Consider the following 26,053-nt stretch of genomic DNA (forward strand, 5'->3'; position numbering starts at 1 on the left):
GAGGGAGCAGGGGCAGAGGGGCAGAGGGAAAGGGAGAAGCAGACTCCCCACTGAGCACAGAGCCCAACCTGGGGCTCGATCCCAGGACCCTGAGATCACGACCTGAGCTAAAGGCAGACGCTTAACCGTGTGAGCCACCCAGGCGCCCCGGAAGCAGAGCCCCTGCTCTTGGTCTTTCCGGAGGCTAGATTAGGCTTCCCCATAGCATGGCAGCCTCAGAGTGGTCAGACTTCTATTTAAGGTGGTGACAAGGCAGACACCAAATTCCCTTCCATGACCTAGCCCGCGAAGTCACGCAGTGGCACTTCTGTTGCACTGTCCTGGTTAAAGTAATCACAAACTCTCTTCGATTCAAGGGGAGTAGCAGCAGAGTCGTGCTGTGCGGGTCAGGCGGGATCAGCGACATCGTTGCCGCCGTCTTTGGAGAACACGAGATGCCACGGTGGCTTAAATCAAAGCCACGCTCCCAGTGGTCAGAATTTGGACTGGGCGCAGCTGGGGTCTTCAGGTCTTGCCTCAGTGTCTATGGCCAGCTGAAGGTCAGCGAGGTGGCTCTGCATCTAGGACCGGATGTGAACCGTGATGATGGAGGTGACAGGCACGTGACTCTTGTCACCCAGTGGGCTAGCCCGGGCGTCTCCACACGGCACCTGGGCAGAGAACAGAAATATGCCGAGTCTTTTGAGGTGTAGGCTCAGACAGACACACCATCACTTCTGCCACATTCTGTTGGCCAAAGTGAGTCAGAAGGGCCGCCCAAGGTCTAGGTGTGGGGTGACAGACCCCATCTCTTGGTAGGAGCTGCAGAGAGTATGGGACCAGGGAGAAGAGTTTCTGGCCACTCTTGCAATCGACCACAGTGATCGTTTTCTCAGATTCCCTTTCCACCCGCCCTGTTCCATTTTGCTGAGCCCTCTCAGTCAGTGACACAGAAGCCGGAGAGAGTCCTTGCGATGGGTTGCAGAGATATCTAGAAATGTAAGCTAAGTGGTCAGATTGTGTCTGGCTGCAAATAATGGGAAACTTAGTAGTGGTTTGAGCTGTAAGGGTTAAGAAGTCTGGAGGCAGGCAGTGCAGGAGGAGTAGTAAAGAACCCAGTCTTTGTCCTCCCAACAGCAATCCTCTGCAGGTAGCCTTATCTGCCTTAGATTTATTGCCTCATGGTTGCAAAATGGCTGCCACCACTCCAGTCATCTCAACTCGACTTGAAGCTGGAAGTGGGGAGCAAAAGATTTTCTCCCTAGAGGAGCTCCGTCTTTATATTCTGGAAGAAAAACTCTCCCCGGGTCTGTGCCCTTTGGCTCTTCTTGTTTGCAGAACCGTGGCTACCCTAGCTAAGAGGAAGCCTAGGAAAGTGGACGTTTGATACAGGGGCAGGAGTGCCACTGGTGGAGTCTAATTATTTTCAAGCTATTTCGACCACAGCCCACAGTAGGAAATATGTACACATACGGACACACATAATTGAAACCAATCTCACAAACTGATACTTAACGCTTACCACGGATGAGGCCTTTTAATATTTTCTATCCCGTTCCATTCCATTTCACTCTATACTATTTAATTAAAAGAAAAAAAATTCCTGGTCACAACCTGCTCATTTGATTTCACAACCCTCCAAGGCGTGACCCATCGTTTGAAAAAGACTGACTCAGAACAGGCTTTGTTTACATCTTGGAGTTGGCAAGTGTTACCCTGAACGGCTTCAGGCTTCTGTGAGTAAGGCGAGGGGAGGGCTGGGGAAGTGGTGTTTGGAAAACAACAGTTAGGCTTTGCCACATCGGCCTCTCTTCCTATCCCTTCCCATCGGCAAAGGATACGGTTCTGTAGACTCGCATGTTGGTTGCCTGTCAATCCCCCAGCAGTTGCTAAAAACTCTCGCTGGGAAATTAGAATGAGCCTGTCTCTGGAGCCGAGTGGAGACTTTGAATCCCGCGTCCTGCTAGGCGATCTGGCTGGTGCATGGCTCCTGATGACAATGCAGAACTCCGCTCGCCTTTCCAGTGCAGGAGGCATTCACGCGATCTTCTGGAAGGACACTTTGTCATTGTTGCGTCAGGGCTGTTCTCTCGAGCTGCTTGTGGTTTTCGGTCCCGGCTTCTCCTGCTTTTTATAGCGCGGTGGTGAAGAATGAGGGCTCCAGAATCACAGGGTCTGAGTTCGAATTTTGCACACGTGCACACACACACACACACCCCCACCGGTGTGGTTGTGTGGTTTGGGGCACGTGTCCTGACCCCTCTGAGGCCCGGCATCCTGAGCTGTGACGCTCAAAGCAGCGTCCCTCCTGCCTCACTGGTGACCAGGAGGGGTCAGTGGCTATGACGTTAGCGCGAGGCCTGATACCAGGGAAGCACTGGGACAGTGGGGGCTCTTCGGGGTGCATCGGGTGGCTCTGGCTGAGTTTGTGCAGTAACAAGCGAGCCCCACTTCTCTGGGGCTTTCCATGGGAAAGGCTCATTTCACGCCCATGTGTGTGTGTGTGTGTGTGTGTGTGTGCGCGCGGGCGTGCGTGCCTTTCGTGGATCGGCTGTGACTCTGTCCATGTGTCCCCTTTGTTCTGGGAGTCGGGCAGAAGCTCGGGCTGGCAACTTTGCACTCTAATTGTGGCCCCCAACCACTTTTTTTTTTTTTTAAAGCTTTTGGGTATGCATGTGTTGAGGAGAGGGGCGTTCAGTGTCACCCCTGGTAATGAGAAGCACGGGTCGTGCCCCCCAGAGCCACGGATTGGGTGTGCTTTTGCTCCTTAGGGTGTCCGAGGCTGGACATGCAGTGAGCACTTCCTAAATGCCCTTTCTCCCAGGCTGCTCGGAACAAATGAACGGATTTTGTCTCATGGCCTCTGTATGTTCGTTTCTTCATTCCCCGAATATTTATGGAGTTCCTCTGGTGTGGGCACGGGCGTCCCTCAGGGAACAAAACAGACAATAAACAATCAAACAGACATACGATACTTGGTATTTAAAAGTCTGTCTTTTTTTTTTTTAAGATTTTATTTATTTGACAGAGAGACAGCCAGTGAGAGAGGGAACACAAGCAGGGAAGTGGGAGAGGAAGAAGCAGGCTCATAGCAGAGGAGCCCAATGTGGGACTCGATCCCAGAACGCCGGGATCACGCCCTGAGCCGAAGGCAGACGCTTAACGACTGTGCCACCCAGGCGCCCCTGTCTTTTTTTTTTTTAAGCAAGCATTTTTCGTGATGGAAAATTTCAAATGTGCACCAAGTAGAAAAACCAAACGTGGACCCCCCCCCCTCCCTGGTCACCAACCACCTTGGTCCCTTTTCAGTCGCTCCCGCACTCACAGACCAGCTCTGTCCAGTGAGAGAGCTTGCTGCTCTTACGTGAATTAAAAAAAAAAAAAAACTTTGATACTCCTCATTGTCCTTTTTTAAAATTTTCGTATTTTTTTAATCGTGGTAAAATACACATAACGTGGGGAGCCTGGGAGGTTCAGTTGGTTAAGCAACTGCCTTCGGCTCAGGTCATGATCCCAGAGTCCCAGGATCGAGTCCTGCATTGGGCTCCCTGCTCAGGGGGAGTCTGCGTCTCCCTCTGACCCTCTCCTTGCTCTTGCTCTCTCTCAAATAAATAAATAAAATCTTTAAAAAAAAATACACATAACGTAAAATTTACCACCTTAGCCATTTTTTTTTTTTTTTTTTTTTTAGATTTCTCTTAAGTCCTCTCTCCCCCCATCATGGGGCTCGAACTCGCGACACCGCGATCAGGAGTTGCATGCTGCACCGGCTAAGCCAGCCAGGCGCCCCCGGCCTTAGAGCCATTTTGAGCATGCAGTTCTTTGGCGTTGGAACACTCACCCTGTTGTGCAACCACGGCCCCCGTCCATCTCCAGAACGCTTCATCTTGCAGAACTGAAAGTCCGCACCCACTAAACAGTAACTCCCCATTCCCCCTTCTCCCCAGCCCCTGGCGGCCACCATTCCGCTTTCTGCCTCTGTGCACGTTACAGATCGGATCACGTAGCGTGGGTCTCTTTGTAAGTGGCTTGTTTCACGTAGTGCGATGTCCTCCCAGGTCGTGCATGTCGTAGCCTGTGTCCGAACGTCCTTCCTGAGTAATATTCCATTGCCAGTCGACACCACGTCTCGCTTCTCCATTCATCCATCAGCGGACGCGTGGGCTGTGGGCACCTTTTGGCGATCGTGGGTAACGTTGCTGTGACTATCAGTGCACCTGATATCTGTTCGAGACCCTCCTTTTTCAGTTCTGGGGCGGGGGGGATATACCCCGAAGCGGATTTTGCTGGATCATATGGCAGTGCTATTTTTACTGTTTTGAGGAACTGCCAGACTTTTCCACGGCAGCTGCCCCATTTTGCATTCCCACCAGCAGTGCACGAGGGCTCCGATTTCTCCACATCCTCAACAGTACTTGTTTTCTGGGTTTTTTTGGTTTTGTCGTGTGTCTGACAGTAGCCGTCCTGATGTCTGCCGTCTCGACACCATTGCCCTAATGGTGAGCGACGTGGAGCATCTTTTCATGAGCTTGTGGCCGTCGGTGTATCTTCTTTGGAGAAATGTCTTATTCAAGTCCTCTGTCCTAATTTCATTGAATTAACCTGCATTTGGTCAGCGCGGGTCTGTATGCCCCCCAGATGCCCCCAGCTGGGTTCTTTTGCGGGAAATCACAGACATTTTACCATTTCACTCCTGAGTATTTCAGGGTATGTGTTTAAAGGGTAAGGACTCTGAAGAAAACAACAACGTGATGCCATTATTACACTTCGAGCTTTTTTTTTTTTTCTAAGTAGGCTCCACGCTCAGCGTGGAGCTCAGCGTGGAACCCAGCGCAGGGTTCGAACTCACGGCCCTGAGATCAAGACCTGAGCTGAGATCGAGAGTCGGACGCTTCACCGACTGAGCCACCCAGGCGCCCCTCCACTTTGAATCTTTTTTTTTTTTTTTTTAAGATTTTAGTTATTTATTTGAGAGAGAGAGAGACAGAGATAGAGACAGAGGGCAAGAGCGGGGAGGAGAGGGAGAAGCAGACTCCCTGCTGAGCAGGGAGCCCGACACAGGGGCTCGATCCCAGGACCCTGGGATCATGACCTGAGCTGAAGGCAGACGTTTAACGACTGAGCCACCCAGGCGCCCCCACTCTCCGCTTTGAATCTTAATCACAATTTCTTAATATTTTCAAATATCCGGGCAGTGTTCAAATTCTCTCTTTCAACAGCTGGTGGGTTCATTTGTGCCCTTCGGGTCTCCCTGTGCCCGCCGGGTTGAGGGCTGCAGCGTAGCTGGCTAGCCCCACGCAGGCACATTTCCTCGGCTGTCTTTAGCCTGTGGCTTTTCCGTAACCATTCCGTTCAGCCTCATTTATCTCATCTGAGAAATGGGGGTAAGAACGGCCCTGGAAGGATTCGAGGCATCATGGCGCCTGGCGGTTTGAGTAAGACCGTGTGCATGACCCATGGCCGAAGCAGGCGGTATATAAAGCCTTCCAGAAGGTGCTCAAGGGTGACACGGGGCAACCGGCAGCAGGTGGCAAAGCTGGAGCATGGGGACTTTTTTCCAGCCTGGCTGGGCCGGGGCCAGAAAGCTTTGACGGTTGCCATGCGAGATCCTATTCACAATGACAGTTGCAGTTTTGACAGCGGTATGTGTCACTCACGAGATACTTTGCCATGTGCAAGGGTTAAAAGTGTTCCGGGGTGGGGGGGACATACCGTTATCTGCATTTTCCAGATGGGGAAACTGAGGCACGGGGGTGGTTAAGTAACTCATCATAGGACACGCAGCTAGCAAGTGGCAGTGCCGGGGTGCACACTGGGGTGGCTCACTGCAGAGCGTACTCCCCCCCCCCCACCATCCCACAAGGGACCTTTAGCAGTCTAGGCACACCCGATCCCCACCGCTGGCGTCCGGAGGCTTCGGACCCTGTGGCTGTCCCGGAATCTGAGGCATTTATCCCAAATGTAGCAACTCTGGCCCCTCTCCCAGTTTCCGACCTTCTAGATCCAGGGTAGGTCCTGGGAATCAGTGTGAAGACGGCGGGGGAGATGACGAGACAGGGTCAGGGAGGCAGAGGGTGGACGCTGGAGGCCTCTGCGCCCCGACCTTTCCTCGTTAGCCAGCCGTGTTTAGAGTACCCACAAAACAGCAGGATCGAGGCCAATACGGATGCCAGGACCTGTTCTTAGTGAATCTCCACCGTTGTATGAGACATGCGGACTGTGAGTCCACCCATTTGACCAGTGAACGCATGGAGGCCCAGAGAGGTGAAGTCACTTGCCCAGAGTCACCCAGCCCACGCACGGTGGAGCAGGGTCTAAACCCCTGACTCCAGCCCCTGGCGTTTCATGCTGGACCTCTTGGCATCAACCCGATGGGGAGACCCGGGAGGCCCAGGTACCAGACCTGCTGATCGTTGACATACTGTTTTCTTTTTATTATGAAAACTTTCCCGAATGTGCAGAGTGACCAGAACGGTACCCGGAAGCTCCCAGGTACCCCTCACCCAGGCTTAACAGTTACCAACATCCTGGCACACCCTGCCCCCCGCTCCCCTGCCCCACTACAACTTGATGGTGACGATTTGGGTTTTTTTAGAGCTTTTTAAGGTAAAACTTACATGTTTTGAACTTATGTGCACAAATCTGACTGTGACGTTTTAAACGCTCACGGAACGGGCACTCCATCGCAAGGCAGAGCATTTCCCTCTCAATACTCTCCCTTCATTTCTTTGCTGGTACCGGGGGAATGAAAATGCACGACTGGGGTCACCTGGGTGGCTCAGTCGGTTGAGCGTCCGACTCTTGGTTTCGGCTCAGGTCATGATCTCATAGGTTGTGAGATCGAGCCCCACGTCGGGCTCCACGCTCAGCGTGGAGTCTGCTTGAGGATTCGCTCCCTCTGCCCCTCCCCCGCTCAAATAAATAAATCTTTAAAAAAAACAAACACACACAGGAATAAAAAAAATTCTCAAGAGCCTCCCACTGGACATTCAGCCGTGGGCGCCGTTTGGAGAGTCCTGGTCAGGAAGCACCCACTCCTGGCTCTAATTCTGCTAGCCTGAGGCTTGCAGAGCTTGGGCCACACCTGAAACTCAGCACGGGGGGCGGGGCGGAAGACCCCACGCAAAGCAGGCCCCTCTGGCAAAGCCACCTCGCATGCTTGTGGACACCCCCAGGCCATGGTAGTGCACCTGGAATCTCGCTGGGACAGGATCCCGTGTTCCTGAGTCGTGTGACAGATGCTTTCTAGATCTTTCCGGGGCCTGGGCCTGCTGAGCAAGAGGGGAAGCCACTGGGTGCTCCCATTCCTCTGGCTCTTTCGAATCTGAACTATTCCAAGCATTCTTAAAATGATAACAAAGGCTGCCACCCAGCTTCATCTTATCTTGACATTTTTGCCATATTTGCTTCAGATTTTAGAAGAGAAACAGCATGACGAGAGGAACAAGAGGAACGTGCGCGGGATAGCGGTTAAGGGCGGGGACTCTGAGTGAGCCTGCCTTGGCCCAAACCCCAGCCTGGCCCCTTTACCAGTTGAGGGCTCTTGGGCGTATTGCGCACTGTTCTGAGCCTCCGTTTCCCCGTCTACAGAACAGGGCTAATCAAAGTGCCTGCCTCGCAGGGATCTAGGGAAGGTGAACCGGGTTCATACACGTAGAGCACTTAAAACCAGTGGCGGGCAGGCACTACCATTGTGGTCATTACAGCCGATTCCATATTTGCGAAGCTGCCTCCTTGCGAGCACCTATAACCCATAGATCAATACCGACGTGCTTCCCTGGTCACCGGGGGACATGTGAAAAATTCAAGCGGTCCCAAATGCACGTGCCCACCTTGGTTGAACAAGGTCACGCTTTGCCTTCTTGGTTCAGCTCCCATATTGTTGAGTGCCATGGTTTTTGCATCTTTGTCCTCTTTGTGAGTGGTTTCGCTGTTAAAAACGGCCCCCGGTGTAGGGCTGAAGTGCTACCTCGTGTCCCCAAGTGCAGGAAGGCCAGGATGTGCCCTCCGGAGACAGTACGTGTGTTCGATGCGTGTCCCTTAAGCACGAGTCACAGAGCTGTTGGCCGAGGGTTCAGTGTTAACGAATCAACAGTTTGTATTACATGAGGCATCTCTAAACAGAAACACCAGTAGACTAAGGCTGTGTATCCATGGGTTGATGAGAATGTGAGCCGAGGCTCACAGGAGGCCACGCTGTGTCCCCCTCCCGGGAGCGGTGGCCCGGAATTCACAACCGCGTGCTCTCGGCAACTGTGCAGAACGCAAGTGCCTCAGATAACGAGAATCGACTGTGTTTTATGAGGTCCAAGCGTCAGTAAATTCTCTCAGATGCTGTTGTACGGTGCTGTAGCGTGCATTGTTCTGTAGCGCCCTGCCCTGCGCTCTGGGTGTGCGTGTCGCCTATGGGATCACGTGTAGTGTTGTCTCACCTGCTCTCAACTTGTGTTTAACCCCGTCTTTTCTTACCTCTTCACACGTGGCCTGGTGAACCCCTCTCCTGGGCTCCCCACTCCCTCTCTCCCCCCCGTCTTTCTCCTTGTCACGGACTTTTTACAGCCTCTCTTATTCTCTCCACAGCTGGCCCCCGAAAGGACACTCCCCAAGTCCCCAGCTGGGGGCCCCGCGTAGACCTGGAGTGGACACCCCCTCCTTCCCTTCATGATTCGTTTGTAGCGCAGGTAACCAGCCAGGGGTCCCAGTTCATGCCCGGAGGGGCGCTTGTCCCTCATTCCACCTCCCTGGGCCCACCCTGACCCCCAGGGAGGAAGGAACACTCCTTCTTGGCAGAGCCTGGCTTAGCCACACCCTTCCACCCCTCCCCCTCCGGCCTTGGGCCCCCTGGGTCATCTGTACCATCCCCCTGCCTCCATGCCAACTGCAGGTGGGATCTTCTCCCCATTATTCCTTTTCTCCAGATTCTTTGCAGGTCTTGCCTTTCTGTCCTCTAGCTGGGCCTTTCCCTCCCACCCCACCCCACCCCACCCCTGCCCTGGGCTGGGTGGGAAGGGCAGGGCTGTAGGCCACAGACCTGGTGGTGACACGGGAAGAAGGAAGCATAGGTGGGGCTGGGATATGGAGCCGGAGAGAGCCTATTGTCGCCACTGCCAAGTGCAACCAGAGCCTGAGAAAGACCTCCGGGAACAGTCCCCATGGCCAACTCTAGAAGGGAAAGTCCTTGGAGTGTGTGTAGGGGGGTGTTCCCGCCAGTTTCGCATGGCATGTTCTAGGCTGGGCTTGTTGACCCAAGGCCCGTGAAGTGTGCACATGTGTGTCCCACAGCCCCTGGGAAAGCATGTGTCACAGTTTGGGCCCACTTGCATGTTTTTGGCAGAATGGTCTTTTGCCTTCTCAGATTCTCCAAGGCACTCTTCAGAGAAGACCTGAATAGTTTAGGACTGTTCATACGCAGAGCAGACCCTTGTCACACCCCACTCTGAGCCAGACCCTGGCCCAGGGAGGCAGGGCAGCCCAGGCTCTGGGCCAGACTCTGGGTTCAAGGCCTGGCTCTGCCCCCTGCTGGCTGGGAGATGAATGACGGTCTCTGGGCCCCCATTTACTCCTCTGCAACAAGTGGGTGGCAGGACCCACCTTGTGGGGTACCGTGAGGATTAAAAGAGTTACAGGTGTGTGAAGCACTCAGCACCGGCCTGCACGTGATCAGGGCTCACTCAGTCTTGGTGGATGTCCTCATTGTGGGCATCAGATGCTGGGGAAGAGGTCGGGGGAGGAGGAAAAAGCAGCCATCTCTGGCTGCTCACCACCCTCACCCACACCCATAGACTCAAGGGAACAGAAACTCTGACCTTCCAGAGACTGTGGTCCCAGGGAGTGGTCCTGGAAGGGAGGGTCCTGGCACACTGCCTACGTCTAACCTTGTCTCCCTTGCCCCCTCCTTGCCCCACGCGATTCAGTGGCGATGGATGATGAGGATGGGAGATGCTTACTAGACGTGATTTGGTGAGTAACGGACTCCCTCAGCCCTCCCTGTCCCCCCTCCCCCGCCCCTCATCTCCTCAGTGTCTCTCCCCTTCTGTCTTTCAGTGACCCTCAGGCCCTCAATGACTTCCTACATGGATCCGAGAAGGTGAGTGCTGGGGCAGGCAGGGGCCTTCCCGGGGTAGAGGGCTGTGGAATTGGGAGGCTGAGAGACCTGTGCCCCTGATTCAGTAGACATCTGCCTCATGCCTTCTGGGAGCTGGGCCTCGGGGTTATGGCAAGAGCAGAAGAGAAGACAAATCCCTGTCCTCACGCCGTACACATTTCCTTGGTAAACAAAGCAGTAACTGCTAAAGGTGATCGCAGACAGAGCCCTGCAGCATAGGATAAGGAATAAGAATGGCACCGGCACAACAAAAATGGTTTAAAGCAAAATGAATGGGGGGCAGGGGCCGTGGCTTCTTTAGCTAGTGTAGGCGGGAGGTGACCTTGAAGGCGACCTTGAAGGATGAGAGGGAGGCACCCATGGTGCTCTGGGCAGGGGAAGGACAGGTAGAAATGCAGGAAAATTTGCCATGTTCGAGGAACAGAAAGAAGGCTGGTGGGGCCGGACAGAAGGGGAAACTAGTAGTGGTAAGACTGGAGTGGACAAGAGTCACCCTTCATGCAGGGCCTCGAACAAAGCGGGGGAGAGTGGAAGTACTGAGCCACAAGGAGTTGTATCAGTTATCTAGGGCTACATAACAAATATCCCAGCACTTAGTGACTTAAAACAATTTGTTAGTGCTCTCACAGTTTCTGAGGGCTGGGACTTGGGGGAGCAGCTTAGCTAGGTGCTTCTGGCTCGGGTTCTCTCCTGAGGTTGCCGTCAGGATGTTGGCTGGGGCTGCTCTCATCCGAAGGCTCGTCTGCAGCCGGAGGACATGCTTCCCTGATGGTCTATTTCCCTGGGCTATTGGCTGGAGGCCTCAGGGCCTCACCACATTGGCCTCTCCCTAGCATCCTTGAGCGTCCTCACCACATGGCAGTCAGCTTCCCCCAGACTGAGTGACCCAAGGGAGAGAGCCAGGAGGAAGCTCAGTGCCTCTTATGATCTCGTCTCTGAAGTCACACACCATCGCTTTTGTCACCACGTATTCATTGGAAGCAGGTCACCAAGCCAGCCCACACTCCCAGGGAGGGGAACAGAGTGCCACTTCTTGGAAGGAGAAGCCGCAGATGATCTGTGGAGTGGGGGCGAGTGCAGCGGGATGAGGGTGGCCGCGGGCGTGGGGCGGGCAGTGGAGGGGTACCAGGTGCTGGCTTTGGGCCCTGTCTGGGGGGGCAGAGTCAACTAGACCTGCAGGTGGAGTAGACGTCGAGGAGGAGAGTGTCCAGGGTTGTGTCTCCGGAGGTGGGAGTTTGGGGCGGACTCCACACGGGAAGCTGTTGGCCGTGCCAGGCTGGCGTTCTGGAGAGACGTCCAGGTAGAGAGAAACCGGGGAGGCTGCACTATGGACAGACATTCAGCGGGCACTTGTGTGGATGCCGGGCCCTGTTCTAGGCGCGAGAGAGGCCCCTGGGAGTCAGCCAGGTCCCTGCCGTCCTAGAGATGGGCTCAGCATGGTGCGCTGGGTGCCCGGACAGCGGGGCATGCCGGGTACTTGGGCCGCGTAGAGAAAGGAGTGACTTAGTGAGGCAGGACGGGCGGCTGTTGGGAGGGGGCAGTGACTGTGACGGGTCCTGGGGGACGTGCTGCCAGACGGGTGAAGGGGGAAGGCACGGAGGCAGGATTCTAGGGTTCCAGACAGGCGTGTAGGGAGAGCCTCAGACCCCGTGCCGGGGACACCTTGGGTTTTGAACATGCTGCCAGGCCCCTTTCTTTGGGGCCTCCTTTCTGGAGGGGGAATTTCCCTGTACTTCTTGTGCGCACCCCCCACCCCCACCCCATCTTTGTCCTTTGGTCTGGTGTAACTTTAAATGGTTTTTGTTCTGGAGCAGGGCCTGCCCGCTGCCTGGCTGACCTTTGACCTTGGGTGGGGGCGGGTCTTGTTGCAGCTCGATGGCGATGACCTCCTGGATAACCCCGGGGAGGCCCAAAGTGCCTTCTATGAAGGTCCTGGGGTAAGTGGCCCAGGGGTTCTGGGAGGGGCCCAGGCTCTCAGTCATGGCTCATGTTGCCCTTGGTGGCGGCCAGCAGGAGGGAGGCCCTAACAGCAAGAGGGAGGGGGTCATGATCGTCCCTCTGGGGCACTTGCTGGAGGGGGGAGAGCGGTCACAGACAGCTGTGTGGGGCGGAGGTGGGACCACAGTGGGATGGCCTGGCTCTGCCCACCAGCTCCTCGGGAAGAGGTGAGGGTCCTGGGTCCCGGGCCTTGGGGGTCTGTTGGTACAGAGTGGTCCTGGCAAGCTGAGGCAGATGCCAGCTCTGAGGTTCGCTGAGGGACACTCTTCTTGGGAGCAGAGAGTGTGGGAGTCTGGGGGCCTGTCCCCTCTTAGCTATGGCGGGGTGTGACCTGGGGGAGGGGGATTGACTGACGCAGACCTCTGTCTCCATCTGGAAAAAGAGGGCAGGGGTGATGAGCCAAGCCCAGAGTGCAGAATGCAGTGGACATTAATTGAGCACCTACGGATGCCTTACCTCTTCTTCCTCCCCTTCCCATCCCTCCCGCCTCCTCTTTCTCCCTTCCCCCCTCCTCCTCCTATCTCCTCTCCCCCCTCCCACCCGGTCATCATAACTGTGATTCGCTGAACACTCACTATATGCCGCCAAGCCTCTTCCGGTCACTTTTATTTAATGTCCACGACAACTATAGTAATATATTCTGGATAATTCCATCTTTCATAGTACAAATACTTACGAAGTCCCTGGTCAGGTTCTAAGCCTCCCATATGTGAGGTCAGCGAACGTCACGACCGTCCTAGGAAGTGGGTTTGGTTGTGGCCATTTAGTGGTTAAGAGCTCAGAACCACCTGGTTCTGGGTTGGGGCCGAGTAGGGGCCCCCTCTCTCCGTCTGGGAAAAGAGGATGGGGGGCGGTGCCCGCCTCACTGAGCTTGTTACCGACACCACCACCACGGACGGCATAATAATAATGTTAAGCGATGCTTCTCGCACACTTGCTAAGGTGCCAGGTGCCGCCGTGAGCCCTCCGTGTGGTTGAACTCCGGATCTTTCGAACTCCCAAGTTTTGACCTGTTATCTGGTCAAATACCAGTGGGGATTCCGTGCTCTAAGCGTCATTAGCGCTTGTGCGATATTTGCTCAAATCGTCACACGTCTCTCGATTGTGCTCATCCTGGATCGCGATCCGGGACAGCGCGGGAGGCACTGAAGACATGTCAGACTCGGCGCCACGCGTGCAAAATCGGGTTCACAGCCGTAGCTGCTGCTGCCCTTAACACAGCCGTGGTCTCTTATCCGACACCTCTGGGGCCAGGCGCGTTTCAGAATTCAGAATTTTTCAGATGCTGGGAAGGTGATGCAGAATGTCACGTAGCACGCTCGCTCACCTTTCCGTGGTCAGGAAGACTCCCGTTACGTGGACAATTCGTGGTCCTCCCCAAGAACGCCGTGTCACTTTTGGTCAGGTTTTGCTACCGAAAGAGTTAGGAAGACATTTGCCATTTTCAGAGCCCTTTCGAGCTTTGGAATCGCAGATAAGTATTACGGGCCTTTACGGCTCCTTAAAGGATAGGCTTTATTCCTTTCTACTGCTGTGGACAGACAGGGAAATAGGCCAGACTGAGCCAGCCCCAGGTTGTACAGCCAAGCGGAGCTGGGATTTGAACCTAGGTCCAGCCACGCGCAGATGGAATATTCTCTCTGCCCATACTGCTCTGGCACAGGGGTCCTTTTGCTTCAGCCGAGCCCTGAGCCAGCCCCTTGCTAACCTCCGCTCTTCCCTTCCCACCTTACCCGGCCTCCAGCTCCATGTGCAAGAAGCTTCTGGCAACCACTTGAGCCCAGAGCCCACGCAGCCGGCCCCCAGCGTGGACCTAGACTTCCTAGAGGATGCAATCCTGGGCTCGCCGGCCGCTGGGGGCGGCGGCGGGGGCGGCGGGGGCGCCGACCAGCCCTGCGACATCCTGCAGCAGAGCCTCCAAGAGGCCAATATCACTGAGCAGACACTCGAGGCCGAGGCCGAGCTGGACCTGGGCCCCTTCCAGCTGCCCACCCTCCAGCCCGCAGATGGCGGAGCAGGCCCAGCAGGTGCCGGAGGGGCTGCCGCCGTGGCCGCTGGGCCCCAGGCCCTGTTCCCCGGTGGCACCGACCTGCTGGGGCTGCAGGCCCCGCCCACCGTGCTGACCCACCAGGCCCTGGTGCCACCCCAGGACGTGGTCAACAAAGCCCTGAGCGTCCAACCCTTCCTGCAGCCCGTGGGCCTGGGCAATGTGACCCTGCAGCCCATCCCAGGCCTCCAGGGCCTGCCCAACGGCAGCCCTGGGGGCGCCACGGCGGCCACACTCGGCCTGGCACCCATCCAGGTGGTGGGCCAGCCCGTCATGGCACTCAACCCGCCCACCTCCCAGCTCCTTGCCAAGCAGGTGCCCGTCAGCGGCTATCTGGCCTCGGCGGCTGGCCCCTCAGAGCCAGTGACCTTGGCGTCGGCCGGCGTCTCGCCCCAGGGGGCCGGCCTGGTCATTCAGAAGAACCTCCCCACCGCCGTGGCCACCACGCTCAATGGGAACTCAGTGTTTGCAGGGGCGGGAGCGGCCACGGCAGCGGCCAGCGGGGCGCCCTCGGGGCAACCGCTGGCGGTGGCCCCCGGCCTCGGCACGTCGCCACTGGTCCCGGCGCCCAACGTGATCCTGCATCGCACGCCCACGCCCATCCAGCCCAAGCCTGCCGGCGTGCTGCCCCCCAAGCTCTACCAGCTGACACCCAAGCCGTTCGCCCCAGCGGGCACCACGCTCACCATCCAGGGCGAGGCGGGGGGCCTCCCACAGCAGCCCAAGGCCCCCCAGAACCTGACTTTCATGGCAGCAGGCAAGGCCGGCCAGAACGTGGTGCTGTCGGGCTTCCCCGCACCTGCCCTGCAGGCGAATGTCTTTAAGCAGCCTCCTGCCACCACGACCGGGGCCGCCCCGCCGCAGCCCCCCGGGGCCCTGAGCAAGCCCATGAGCGTCCACCTCTTGAATCAAGGCAGCAGCATCGTCATCCCTGCCCAGCACATGCTGCCGGGCCAGAACCAGTTCCTGCTGCCCGGCGCGCCCGCCGTCCAGCTCCCCCAGACGCTCTCGGCCCTGCCCACCAATGTCGGCGGGCAGATCCTGGCAGCCGCGGCGCCTCACGCAGGCGGACAGCTCATCGCAAACCCCATCCTCACCAACCAGAACCTGGCGGGGCCGCTGAGCCTGGGCCCCGTGCTGGCCCCCCACTCCGGGGCCCACAGCGCGGCCCACATCCTCTCGGCCGCCCCCATCCAGGTGGGCCAGCCTGCGCTCTTCCAGATGCCTGTGTCACTGGCCGCGGGCAGCCTGCCCACGCAGAGCCAGCCGGCACCCACCGGCCCCGCTGCCACGACCGTCCTCCAGGGGGTCACTCTGCCCCCCAGCGCCGTGGCCATGCTCAACACCCCCGACGGGCTGGTGCAGCCAGCCACCCCTGCCGCCACGGGGGAGGCCGCGCCTGTCCTCACAGTGCAGACAGCCCCCCAGGCGCCACCGGCGGTCAGCACCCCGCTGCCTTTGGGCCTCCAGCAGCCACCGGCGCAGCAGCAGCCCCTGCAGGCCCCGACCCCTCAGGCCGCCGCCCCGCCTCAGGCCACCACCCCCCAGCCCAGCCCAGGCCTGGCGTCTAGCCCAGAGAAGATCGTCCTGGGACAGCCGCCCTCTGCCGCCACCACGGCCATCCTCACTCAGGACTCCCTGCAGATGTTCCTGCCCCAGGTAACTGGGGCTGGGCTGGCAGGGATGGGGGGGTGAGGGAGGCGGGAGGGGGTGTGCTGCAGAGAGGGGCCAGGAGCTGGTGCGGAAACTGTGTGGTGGAGGCAGCAACCGGGGAGGGTCTGGTGGGCTAAGGAGAGCATCTCAGAGGTGGCAGCCCTGCTCCCGGTCCGTGCGTTCCCTCGGGGGAAGCCACAGGGTGACAGGGACTGACAGACAGACAAGGAGGGGGCCTGACTGGCCGACAGACTGACCGTCCATCCTCCTGCTGGAGGGTGCGAGAATCACGGGGAGAGTGGTCAAGACGTGGACAGACAGACAGACAGACGGGGCAGGAGGCTGCGGGCGAGGCGGAGCTGGAAGATTGGCAGGGCCTGAGAGGACCGAGCTGGGGTTGCGGCCTCCCTGGTACCTGGACCCCGGGGCTCCCGGCCACCCTGGCCTCTGCACCCAGCCTCTCAGTGCCCGTCTGCCTGGTTCCCGCCCCCCCCACCCCATGCCCGGAGCCTCGGGGAGGCTGGGGTCTCGGGGTGGGGAGGCTGTGGGTCCGTGGGGCGGCCTTCTGACCCTGTGCGGGCTGCCCGTTTTAGGAGAGGAGCCAGCAGCCCCTCTCCGCAGACGGCCCCCACCTCTCCGTGCCCGCCTCGGTCATAGTCAGCGCCCCGCCTCCCGCCCAAGACCCAGCCCCGAGCACCCCCATCGCCAAAGGAGCTGGCCTCGGCCCTCAGGCCCCCGACAGCCAGGCTTCCCCAGCGCCGGCCCCCCAGGTAGATGAACCCCAGCAGCCTCTGTCCCAGCTCAGACCGAGCCTTGCCCCTGCGACCCCTCCTCCCGCTCCCTCCTCCCTGCTCTGGCTGCCCTGCCTGCCTCTCTGTCTTGCTGGCTTGGGAAGGGTGCTCCTTCGCTCCCCAGATATTTCCCGAGGGTCTTCTGACAGTCATGGACTCCTGCGACCCGGGCCAGACCTGGGGGAGCCCCCACTCTAGGCAGAGGGGCACACAGCAGGCAGGACTTCCCTAGAATTCTCATGTTCACATCTGGGTAGGCAGCACACTCAGGGGGCTCACATCTCTAAAGCTACCAAAGGTCTCGCGGAAAAGCCCCTTCTCCTGAACCACAGCCCCCTGCTTTCCCGAGGGCGGTTTCTTGCAGCGCTTTCCACGCTCGGATAAGGAAAGTGGCACCTGGAGTCTTTCTCTCCCATTGTTACAAACACGGTAGCATGCTCGGCAGTCTTGCTCATTTAAAGATTCGGCTTGGAGATGGTGCTTCCTTCTTCCGCAGGACCACACGGCGCTCCCGCTGTGTGCGCGCGCTTTCTTTCTCTCCCCGGTCCTTTTCGGGCAGTTAGGTCACTTCCGCTCTTTCGCTGTGATGAGCGAAGCCGCAAAGGATGACCGTACATGTCTCACTATGTAGGGTAAGTTCTCAAGGAGGGAAGTGCTGGGTCCGTCAGAGGCCATTTGTGTTTTCTCTGGAGTTGTCAGCGCGTAAGCCTTGCCAAATTTAAAATTTGGGTTATTGGTCCTTGTTGATTCGTAGAAACTCTTTACATATTAGGAAGATTAGCCTTTGTCTCATGTGAGTCATAAGCACCTAAGTTTAGAGAGGGCTCCCTTTTATTCTGGAGGGGGGATGTTATACTCATTCAGATGAGATAGAAGAGGAGGAGGGAATGACGTCAGCAAGGTCAGGGTGACAGAAAGCAGTGGGGGCTTTGGCCTTAAACAGTTATGATTTCACTCTCCAGTTCTGCTACTTGCCACATGGCCTTAAACAACCAGTTTCTTCTTTCCTTAAACAGATTATTTGGGGAAGGAGGGCACTTAGTATGTGCCTGGCCTTGTGCTGACCCTGTGCGTTTCCCCGTAACTGCTGAACCTTGATTTCTTCATCTGGAAAATGGGAATCATAGTTTCTTAGAGACCTCTTAGGAGTAAATGAGTTAACATATGCTTTAGCACAGAGTAAGCCCTCGAGAAATATTTGCTATTTTCGTTATTATTGCTGTGGGATGGAGCAGGATCTGGTCCAGAATCACTGTCAAGAGGGACACGGGGTCAGGATGCCTCAGGCCATCTCTCCCCCAGAAGGAGAAAGAAGCAGAAGTGGGGGAGGGACAAGAGGCCAGGAGCCACCTGTCCCTTGAGCGACTCCAGTTGGAAGCAGCGACTCTAGAGTGGGTCAGATACAGGCCTAGGTCCCTCCAGCAAGCGGCTTCCCCTCCCTGAGCCTCCCACGGTCAGCTGTACCAGGGGTTTTGTAGAATTGGGTAAATCAGTGGAGGAAATCATTCACCGATAAAATCAAGCTCACACACGGGAGCCCGCCCTGTGCTGGCTCTGTGCTGGGTAGCCCCAGTGCAATCAAAGGGAGAGAATGTTCTCGAACAAGATGTGGGTCAGCTGCAGGGAAACAGCCCGAGAGATGAAAGCATTGAAGGGAGCAGGGTCCCCAAGAGGAGACAGGAGGAACCCACTCGAGGGAGAGAGAGCAGGAACGCCTCAGGAAGGGGAAGTATTTAAGCCGAGGCCTGAAGAAAGAGAAGTTGTGGGGGGCAACAGCATGTGCAAAGGCCCTGAGGCAAGGACAAGCTTGGGATGTCAAGAGATGGAAAGTAGGCCAGAGGGGAGTGGAGGGAGGTCGGGTCAGAGAGGTTGGCAGTGCCTCGTGGGCCAGAGTTTGGACCTGGCCAAACCACTTGAGAGCTTTCAGCTGGGCCCTGGCATGGCCGTGGCATGGCCTTTCCGTGATCCCTCTGGCTTCCAGTGGAAAATGGTTTGGTGGGCAACAAGAATGAAGCCCAGAGATCCTCATGGGACAAGATGACAGGGCTTCAAAGACCAGGGCGGTCACAGCGATGACAGAAGGAAGTGGAAGGATTCAGGGTCTAGTTTGGAGTTTGCTTCAGGGGTTAGAGGCATGCGGAGGAGAGCATTACGTAATGGCATGGTAGCATTTCTGTTGTTTCTAAGTGCTGTTCAGAACCCTTTCCAAGCGTCCTCTCATTTCATCCTCCCGTCAGGTAGGTGGTAGACATTCTCCCCATTTTACAGAGGAGGAAACAGAGGCACAGAGATTAAGTAGCTTGTCCAAGGTTCCTTAGCTGGTAGGGCCTGGATTCGAACCCGAATGGTTAGTGGCCAGACCTTTCTTGGGAAAGCCAGACCTGAGCGTGAGTCCCAGCTCTGCTTAGCATCAAAGGCTTTGAGACGTGGTTTACCTGTCTGCCAAATGGGACAAAGCCGCCGACCTCCCGCTGGCTCTGCACAGAGCGGGCGTTTCCGCGAGCAGATACGGGGCATGCGCAGTAAGGGTAGCAACGAAGCCGTGCGTGACCTTTGAGAAGACATGTCAGCTGCTTCAGCCCACATTCCCCACGCACCTGCTTCGTGCCCAGCCCTTTGCAGGGAGGTACAGGCGAGGCAGCCCCAGCCCTGCCCTCTTGGGGCTCACAGTCCAGGGATGGATTTTGTCATCACTATCCCAGCTCTTGAAACTGTCCCTTGATGGGGCCCCTGACCGTCTTTCCAGGGAGGGAGCACTGACCGTCCTGCTTAGAAAGCTCAAGGCCTGCTGTGTCTTCTCTACAGTCCGCTTACAAACACACACACACAAGCTTTGTCATTGTGACGCAAAGAGCGTTACCCAGCCGTGGTTTGAAAAATTTGGTTTAAAAAGGAAAAAGGGGGGGCGCCTGGGTGGCACAGCGGTTAAAGCGTCTGCCTTCGGCTCAGGGCGTGATCCCGGCGTTACGGGATCGAGCCCCACATCAGGCTCCTCCACTATGAGCCTGCTTCTTCCTCTCCCACTCCCCCTGCTTGTGTTCCCTCTCTCGCTGGCTGTCTCTATCTCTGTCAAATAAATAAATAAAATCTTTAAAAAAATAAAAATAAAAAGGAAAAAGGGCATACGGTTAAAGTGAGTCTTCCCTTTCGGGGCATTTCTGGCCCTTTCCCCATAAATGCCCACCCCCGCGGATTTCTCTGTGGAGCCCCACCGTGTCCTTACAGCACACGCACTAGCGACACTGGGGGCCGGGTCATTCTCCATTGGGGGGGGCCGTCCCGAGCTCGGTAGCCCGCTGAGCAGCATCCCTAACCTCCAGCCATCTGTTGCCAGCAACAGCCCTTCTCCAGGTGGGACAGTCTTGGCGATCGTCGGATATTGCCAGGTGTCGCCTGGGGAACGGAATCACCTGGAGTGGGAACTCCCTAGTTGTCTAAGCTCGGAGCCCGGTAGACGTGACAGCGTGCGTGTGCACACGTGGGCACACACGCTCCCTTCTTACACACAGAACCGTACCGCGCCTTTCTTCTGTACCTTGCTTTGTTCGTTCAGCCAGATCTCTTGGACCACTGACTTGCAGGCTGGGACGTGTGTGTGTGTGTGTGTGTGCTTTCACAGAATGATTCCCACCCATTTAAAACATTTTTAATTTTAATTTTAATTTTTTATTTTTTTAAAGATTTTATTTATTTATTCGACAGAGATAGAGACAGCCAGTGAGAGAGGGAACACAAGCAGGGGGAGTGGGAGAGGAAGAAGCAGGCTCATAGCGGAGGAGCCTGATGTGGGGCTCGATCCCGGAACGCTGGGATCACGCCCTGAGCCAAAGGCAGACGCTTAACCGCTGTGCCACCCAGGCGCCCCACATTTTTAATTTTTAGAATTAGGGATTATGTTCACATCGTCATCATGCAATCAACATCAATCATCAAAAAGCATTTTTTTTTTTTTTGAGAGAGAGAGAGATGGGGCAGGGAGGGACAGAGGGGGAGAGAGAGAGAGATAATCTTAAGCAGGCTCTATGCTCAGCATGGAGCCCAACATGGGACTTGATCTCACGACCCTAAAATCATGACCTGAGTCAAAATCAAGAGTTGGACACTTCATGGACCAGCCACCCAGACACTCCCAAAAGCATTTTTTAAAGTAAGGGGATTGGTTAAGCATCTGCCTTCGGCTCAGGTCATGATCTCAGGGGTCTGGGATCGAGCCCCACATCGGGCTCCCTGCTCAGCGGGGAATCTGCTTCTCCCTCTCCCTCTGCTGCTCCCCCTTCTTGTGCTCTCTGGCTCTCTCTAGCTCTCTGTCAAAGAAATAAATGAAATCTTAAAAAAATAAAATAAAAAAAATAAATAAAGGGGAAAGTGTCCCAAACCCATGCCTGCATTCCCGGCCCACCTGCCCCTCCAGAAAACCACAAGTACTTAGCTGTCGTATATGCTTCCGGTTGTTTGCGCACGAGCAGCCTAGCGTAAATGTGGATTTACGTTTCTCTCCGCCCGGAAGGTAGCACATGAAATGCTTGCTTTGGCAGCGTGCGGAGAGTTTCCTTGATCCCTTGCTAGAGTTGTGAAGTATTCCTCCGTAGGGACGGACTGTCATTCATTTCCCCTGTAAACGCTCTGTAGATGCACGCTCGCCAAGTCCGGGCTTTGTCTCTCCCCACACAGCTGTAGTAAACAACTTGTCGACCCGTCAGTTCCCACAAGTGCACCTGCGTCTGCCAGGTCATTTCCCGGAAGCCTGTTTGCTGGATCAAAGCAAATGTGTACTTAGAATTTGCACAGCTGCTGCTGAATTGCATTGCCCTGGAGTCGTAGCACGTTGTGCCAGTGACCCTCAAAGGCGATAGAAGAGACTGTCTTTATGAGACGTGGCTCGTTCCTAATGCGATGAGTGGAAAAGGTTGCATAGGGTGCTTTCAATGGGCATTACTCTTAGTACAAATGAGGTGGACCCTCTCTCAAACTATGTAAGCCTTCTATGTTTCCTTCTCTGTGCACTGTCTGATCACATCCTCGGCCCCTTTTTCTCATCGGTTCTTGTTCTTAGTGATTTCTGGAGGCTCTTTATATATGATGGAAATGAGCTTTGTCTGTGCAACGAATTGCAGCTGTTTCCCCAGCTGTATCATTTGGTTTTTTGACATGGTTGGGGAAGGGGGGGTGCGTGTTTGTATTTTTAATGAGTACGAGATAAACTTTTTCAGTTTTTATTTATTTTTTATTTATCTATTTATTTTATTTTTTAATTTTTTAAAAGATTTTATTTATTTATTTGACAGAGACAGCCAGCGAGAGAGGGAACACAAGCAGGGGGAGTGGGAGAGGAAGAAGCAGGCTCATAGCAGAGGAGCCTGACGTGGGGCTCGATCCCATAATGCCGGGATCACGCCCTGAGCCGAAGGCAGACGCTTAACGACTACACCACCCAGGCGCCCCTCAGTTTTTATTTTTAAACGCTTACAAAGAATTTCAAACAGATAGCAACGTTGTACGAATAGTACAGGGAACTCATGGGAGTTCTTTACTCTTTACCCGCATGTATTAGTTATCTGTTGCCGTGTAACAAATGACCCCCGAACTTAGCAGCTTTAAACAACAAGCATTAACTTCTCTCACGTAGCTTGTAAGGATCAAGAGTCCGGAAGCAGCTTAGCTGGCAGGTGCTGCCTCGTAATGTCTCATGAGGTTAGAGTCAACCAGGGCTGCGGTCATCGGAAGGCTCGACTGGGCTGGGGAATATGGCTCAGCTCCTCCCTACAAAGGCTTCTCCAAAGGGCAGTTTATATCATGCTCTGCAGTTGGCTTCCCCCAAAGGAAATGATCCAGAAAGGGGAGTCCCGGGATGGAAGGCGCAGCCTTTTCTGTAACTGAATCTTGGAAGTTGCGTCAGATCACTTCTGCCGCATCTGTTGGTCCCAGAGACCAAGCCTGGGGACCGTCTGGGAGGAGACCGAATAATAACAAGGTGGGGATCGCTGGGGGGGGGGGGTGGGGGGGGCACCTCGGAAGCTGGCTGCCACCCAGATTTTTCCACCCTTAGTGTCTTGCTACATTCGCTTTACCCTCCGCTCTCTTGATACGTATACATTTTTATTCAGAATCATTGGAGAGTAAATTGCAGACGTTCTGCTCCTTTACTCCTTAATGTCTCAGCCTTTGAGAACAAGAACCTTCTCCTACTTGACCACGGCAGGGTTATCAAATTCAGATTTAGCGCTGAGATGATACCATTATCCACTGTGCGTAATCTAGTGTCCCTGGTCGTCCTGCCGTCATGTCACGCGTTCTCTCCTGATTACACTTAGCTTTCGGGCACGTTTCTTTCTCCACACCAGCCCCGATCACACGCTTCCCAGGGCTTCTTGTGAGGTGGCCAGCTGTTCTTCCTTACCCTTACCAAAGCCTGTTGTTTTCCTCTGTTCTCTGTTGTCAGTGCTCCCCCAATGGGGGAGCCCTGTGATGCTTCTTATCAGTGATTCCTCGAGGGCGGATTACCAGGTCAGAGGGCACGACCCTTTCAAAGTATGCAGACCGGAGGGCTGTTTAGGTGACAGCCTCAGCAGCCCCTTCTGAGAGCCAAGGGCCTCTCCGATCTCTTCTCAGAGGTGGCAGGCCTTTGGGGATGTGTGCAGACGGATTGGTTTGGGGGCTTTTGTTTTGAATTGCCTGAAGTTATTCGGGGCCAGCCTCGGATGGGGTGTTGGAAGGGTCCAGGGCGTTGGAGGCTTCAAGCAAGTCATAACCTTGAAATCATGAGTCGGCCCACTTTGGGGGCTCAAAGCAAAGAGCCCCGGCTTTGGAGCGTGGCAGCTTTGGTGGCCTTGGGCCAGCGCCCTGAACCCGCTGAGCCTGAGTCGTCCTCGGACAACTTGGAGGTCACTGGGCGGAGGGGAGGCAGGGAGACTCAGGACCAGCCATTTTGGCTCCCAGGCCTTGGTTTCTCATCTGCGAAACAGTTCCAGCATTTTCGCTGCTTTCAGGGCCACAGAGCGACCAGACAAGGGGGTGCCCGTGCCACATCGGTGTGGGCTGTCACCGGGGTGTGGCTTCGGTGCCAGCCCAGGGCCGGGGACTCAGCTGGCACCCGCTGGGGAAGCAGTGGCTGCTGAGGTTAGGACTCTGGGGGAGGACCGTGCGGAGGTGCTGTGTCCCAGGTGTGTTTTCGGCAAGGTCCTGGTGTCCGTATCAGAGACTAGCGCCTGGCTGTCATGTGCGAGTCTGATACACACAGACATACGTGCCTATACCTGCACGCTCACGTGGGACCCAGGGAGTCCTGCAGTCGCGGCCACACAGGCACACGGAGGCAGAGGTCACGGACATTTAGAGGAACCCGCCCCGCCCCTCAGTTGTCATCCTTAGCCCCGGCTTTCTGGGCCCCCCCGGCACCCCCTCCCTCCCGCCCCGCGCCTTCCACAGCCGGCAGCCCCGTGCTCTGCAGCCACTCCATCTGTGCTGGGTTCCGTCTCCCGGGGGGTGGGCTGGACAGTCAGGCCCCGCAGGGCTGGCAGCTGGGATGCTGCCCCCATCCAGCCGCCTCCTTCCCCTCTGCTGCTGTGCTCGCGCTCCCTGGCCCCCTGCCTCCCCGCTGGGCAGCTGGTGTGGTGCCCCCTGCCGCCGCCACTGCTTCCTCTGCTGCTGCCCCCGAACCCTGCAGAGCTCACCTTCGTCTGGGGGGTGGGGGGGTAGATGGGGAGGGGGGTGAGAGCAGAGGGAAAGGTCTGGAGATGAGGCGGGGGCAGGCGGAGGGGTGAGGTGGGGACAGGTGCAGGGGCGAGGCAGAGGACAAGTAGATGGAGGGATGAGGAGGGGAGAGGTGCAAGGGGGTGGGGTTGGGGGCAGAGGTAGACAGGTGAAGTGGGGAGTTCAGAAATGAGAGGTGGGAAGGAGAGCCATGGTGGAGTCCTTTCTGTCAAGACAGGGGTGGGTGGCTAAGAAGGAGGGTTTCTGGTGGGCGTTGCTGGGGTCCCCAGTGTCTTGGGGCAATGGGAGCCAAGGTTGGTTCTGACCCCTGCCCCCTCCCCTCTACCTCCCTCCCCTGCCCAGATCCCGGCAGCGGCTCCACTGAAGGGCCCAGGCCCCTCCTCGTCCCCGTCACTACCTCACCAGGCCCCTCTGGGAGACAGCCCCCACCTGCCCTCCCCACATCCCGCCAGGCCTCCCTCCCGCCCGCCCTCCCGCCCCCACTCCCGCCCTCCCTCCCAGCCCCAGAGCTTGTCCCGCCCACCCTCAGAGCCCACCCTGCACCCTTGCCCCCCACCCCAGGCACCCCCCACTCTGCCTGGCATCTTTGTCATCCAGAACCAGCTCGGAGTCCCCCCACCTGCCAGCACACCGGCCCCTGCTGCCCCAGGCCCCCCTCAGCCCCCCCTGCGCCCCCCTTCCCAACCCCCAGAGGGGCCGCTGCCCCCAGCCCCCCACCTCCCTCCCGCCTCCACGTCCTCTGTCGTGGCCTCCACGGATACAGCTACCAGGCTGCCAGCCCCTACGCCACCTGACTTCCAGCTCCAGTTCCCACCTGGCCAGGGGCCCCACAAGTCCCCCACACCCCCTCCGACCCTCCACCTGGTCCCTGAGCCCGCAGCGCCCCCCCCACCGCCTCCTCGGACCTTCCAGATGGTGACCACCCCCTTCCCGGCGCTGCCCCAGCCGAAGGCTCTTCTCGAGAGATTTCACCAGGTAATCGGAGGCAGGGACCAGCCCCGCCGCCCACACCGCAAGCCCTGCCCTCCCCGTACAGTCCGATGGGGAGTCCCGCCTACGCTCCAGCTTTCTCTTGTCCCCAGCCCTGGTGCCCGGCCACCACCACTCCTAGTGTGTGCCCCCTACCCCTCAACCACCTGTCCCCCTCCTCAGGTGCCGTCCGGAATCATTCTCCAGAACAAGGCCGGGGGGGCCCCTGCCGCCCCGCAGACCTCCGCCAGCCTGGGGCCCCTCGCCAGCCCCACTGCCTCTGTGCTGGTCAGCGGGCAGGCCCCATCCGGGACCCCCACCGCCCCCAGCCATCCCCCTGCCCCGGCACCCATGGCCACCGCAGGTAGGGGAGAGGTAGCCCACGAGGAGAGGTGGGGGGCCTGAAGGTGGGCGGGCAGGGGGGAGGGGGACGGGCTGGGCAGAGCTGTGGGTGCGTGAGCCCAAGGGGTCACCCAGACCTCATGGGACAGGGAAGGTGGAGGAGGAAGGACTGTCTTCCCAGATTGGAGGAGACACAGGGCTAGTGGGGCTGCCGAGGCTAAAGGACCGGAGGAGAGCGGGGTGCAGTCTTGGGGGTCACATTGCGGTGGGGCCTTTGTGCCAGTGACCCCTGAGCCCTGTCTGCCCCCACCCCCACCCTCAGGCCTCCCTCCTCTGCTTCCTGCCGAGAGCAAAGCTTTCGCCAGCAGCCTCCCGACCCTGAGTGTGGCCAAGGCCACTGCGGCTGGGCCGGGGAAGTCCTCCGGGCTGCAGGTAAGAGGCCACGGGGGGGGGGGGGGG

General features: G+C 57.1%; 1 protein-coding gene and 1 long non-coding RNA gene across 2 annotated transcripts in view; one reads left to right on the top strand and one right to left on the bottom strand.

Annotated features, from left to right (window-relative positions):
* BICRA (BRD4 interacting chromatin remodeling complex associated protein) overlaps nt 1–26,053 on the top strand; it is a 74,955-nt gene that overhangs the window by 43,337 nt on the left and 5,565 nt on the right. Inside the window, exons 2-10 of the mRNA XM_040634227.1 lie at nt 8,560–8,660; nt 9,894–9,939; nt 10,024–10,066; nt 11,956–12,021; nt 13,827–15,788; nt 16,376–16,552; nt 24,626–25,258; nt 25,436–25,616; nt 25,917–26,026. Of these exons, the coding sequence (XP_040490161.1) occupies nt 9,899–9,939; nt 10,024–10,066; nt 11,956–12,021; nt 13,827–15,788; nt 16,376–16,552; nt 24,626–25,258; nt 25,436–25,616; nt 25,917–26,026 (3,213 nt within the window). The 5' untranslated portion in view covers nt 8,560–8,660; nt 9,894–9,898. The remainder of the gene's footprint in view (nt 1–8,559; nt 8,661–9,893; nt 9,940–10,023; nt 10,067–11,955; nt 12,022–13,826; nt 15,789–16,375; nt 16,553–24,625; nt 25,259–25,435; nt 25,617–25,916; nt 26,027–26,053) is intronic.
* On the bottom strand, nt 56–3,091 carry LOC103657082. Its single transcript, XR_566778.2, has 3 exons — nt 1,652–3,091; nt 1,502–1,556; nt 56–650 (listed from the first exon to the last, which is right to left on the bottom strand). It is a non-coding gene; the product is annotated as an uncharacterized LOC103657082 (long non-coding RNA).

This window comes from Ursus maritimus, unplaced genomic scaffold (genome assembly GCF_017311325.1).
Source record: "Ursus maritimus isolate PB19 unplaced genomic scaffold, ASM1731132v1 scaffold_19, whole genome shotgun sequence".
Classification (NCBI taxonomy): domain Eukaryota; kingdom Metazoa; phylum Chordata; class Mammalia; order Carnivora; family Ursidae; genus Ursus; species Ursus maritimus.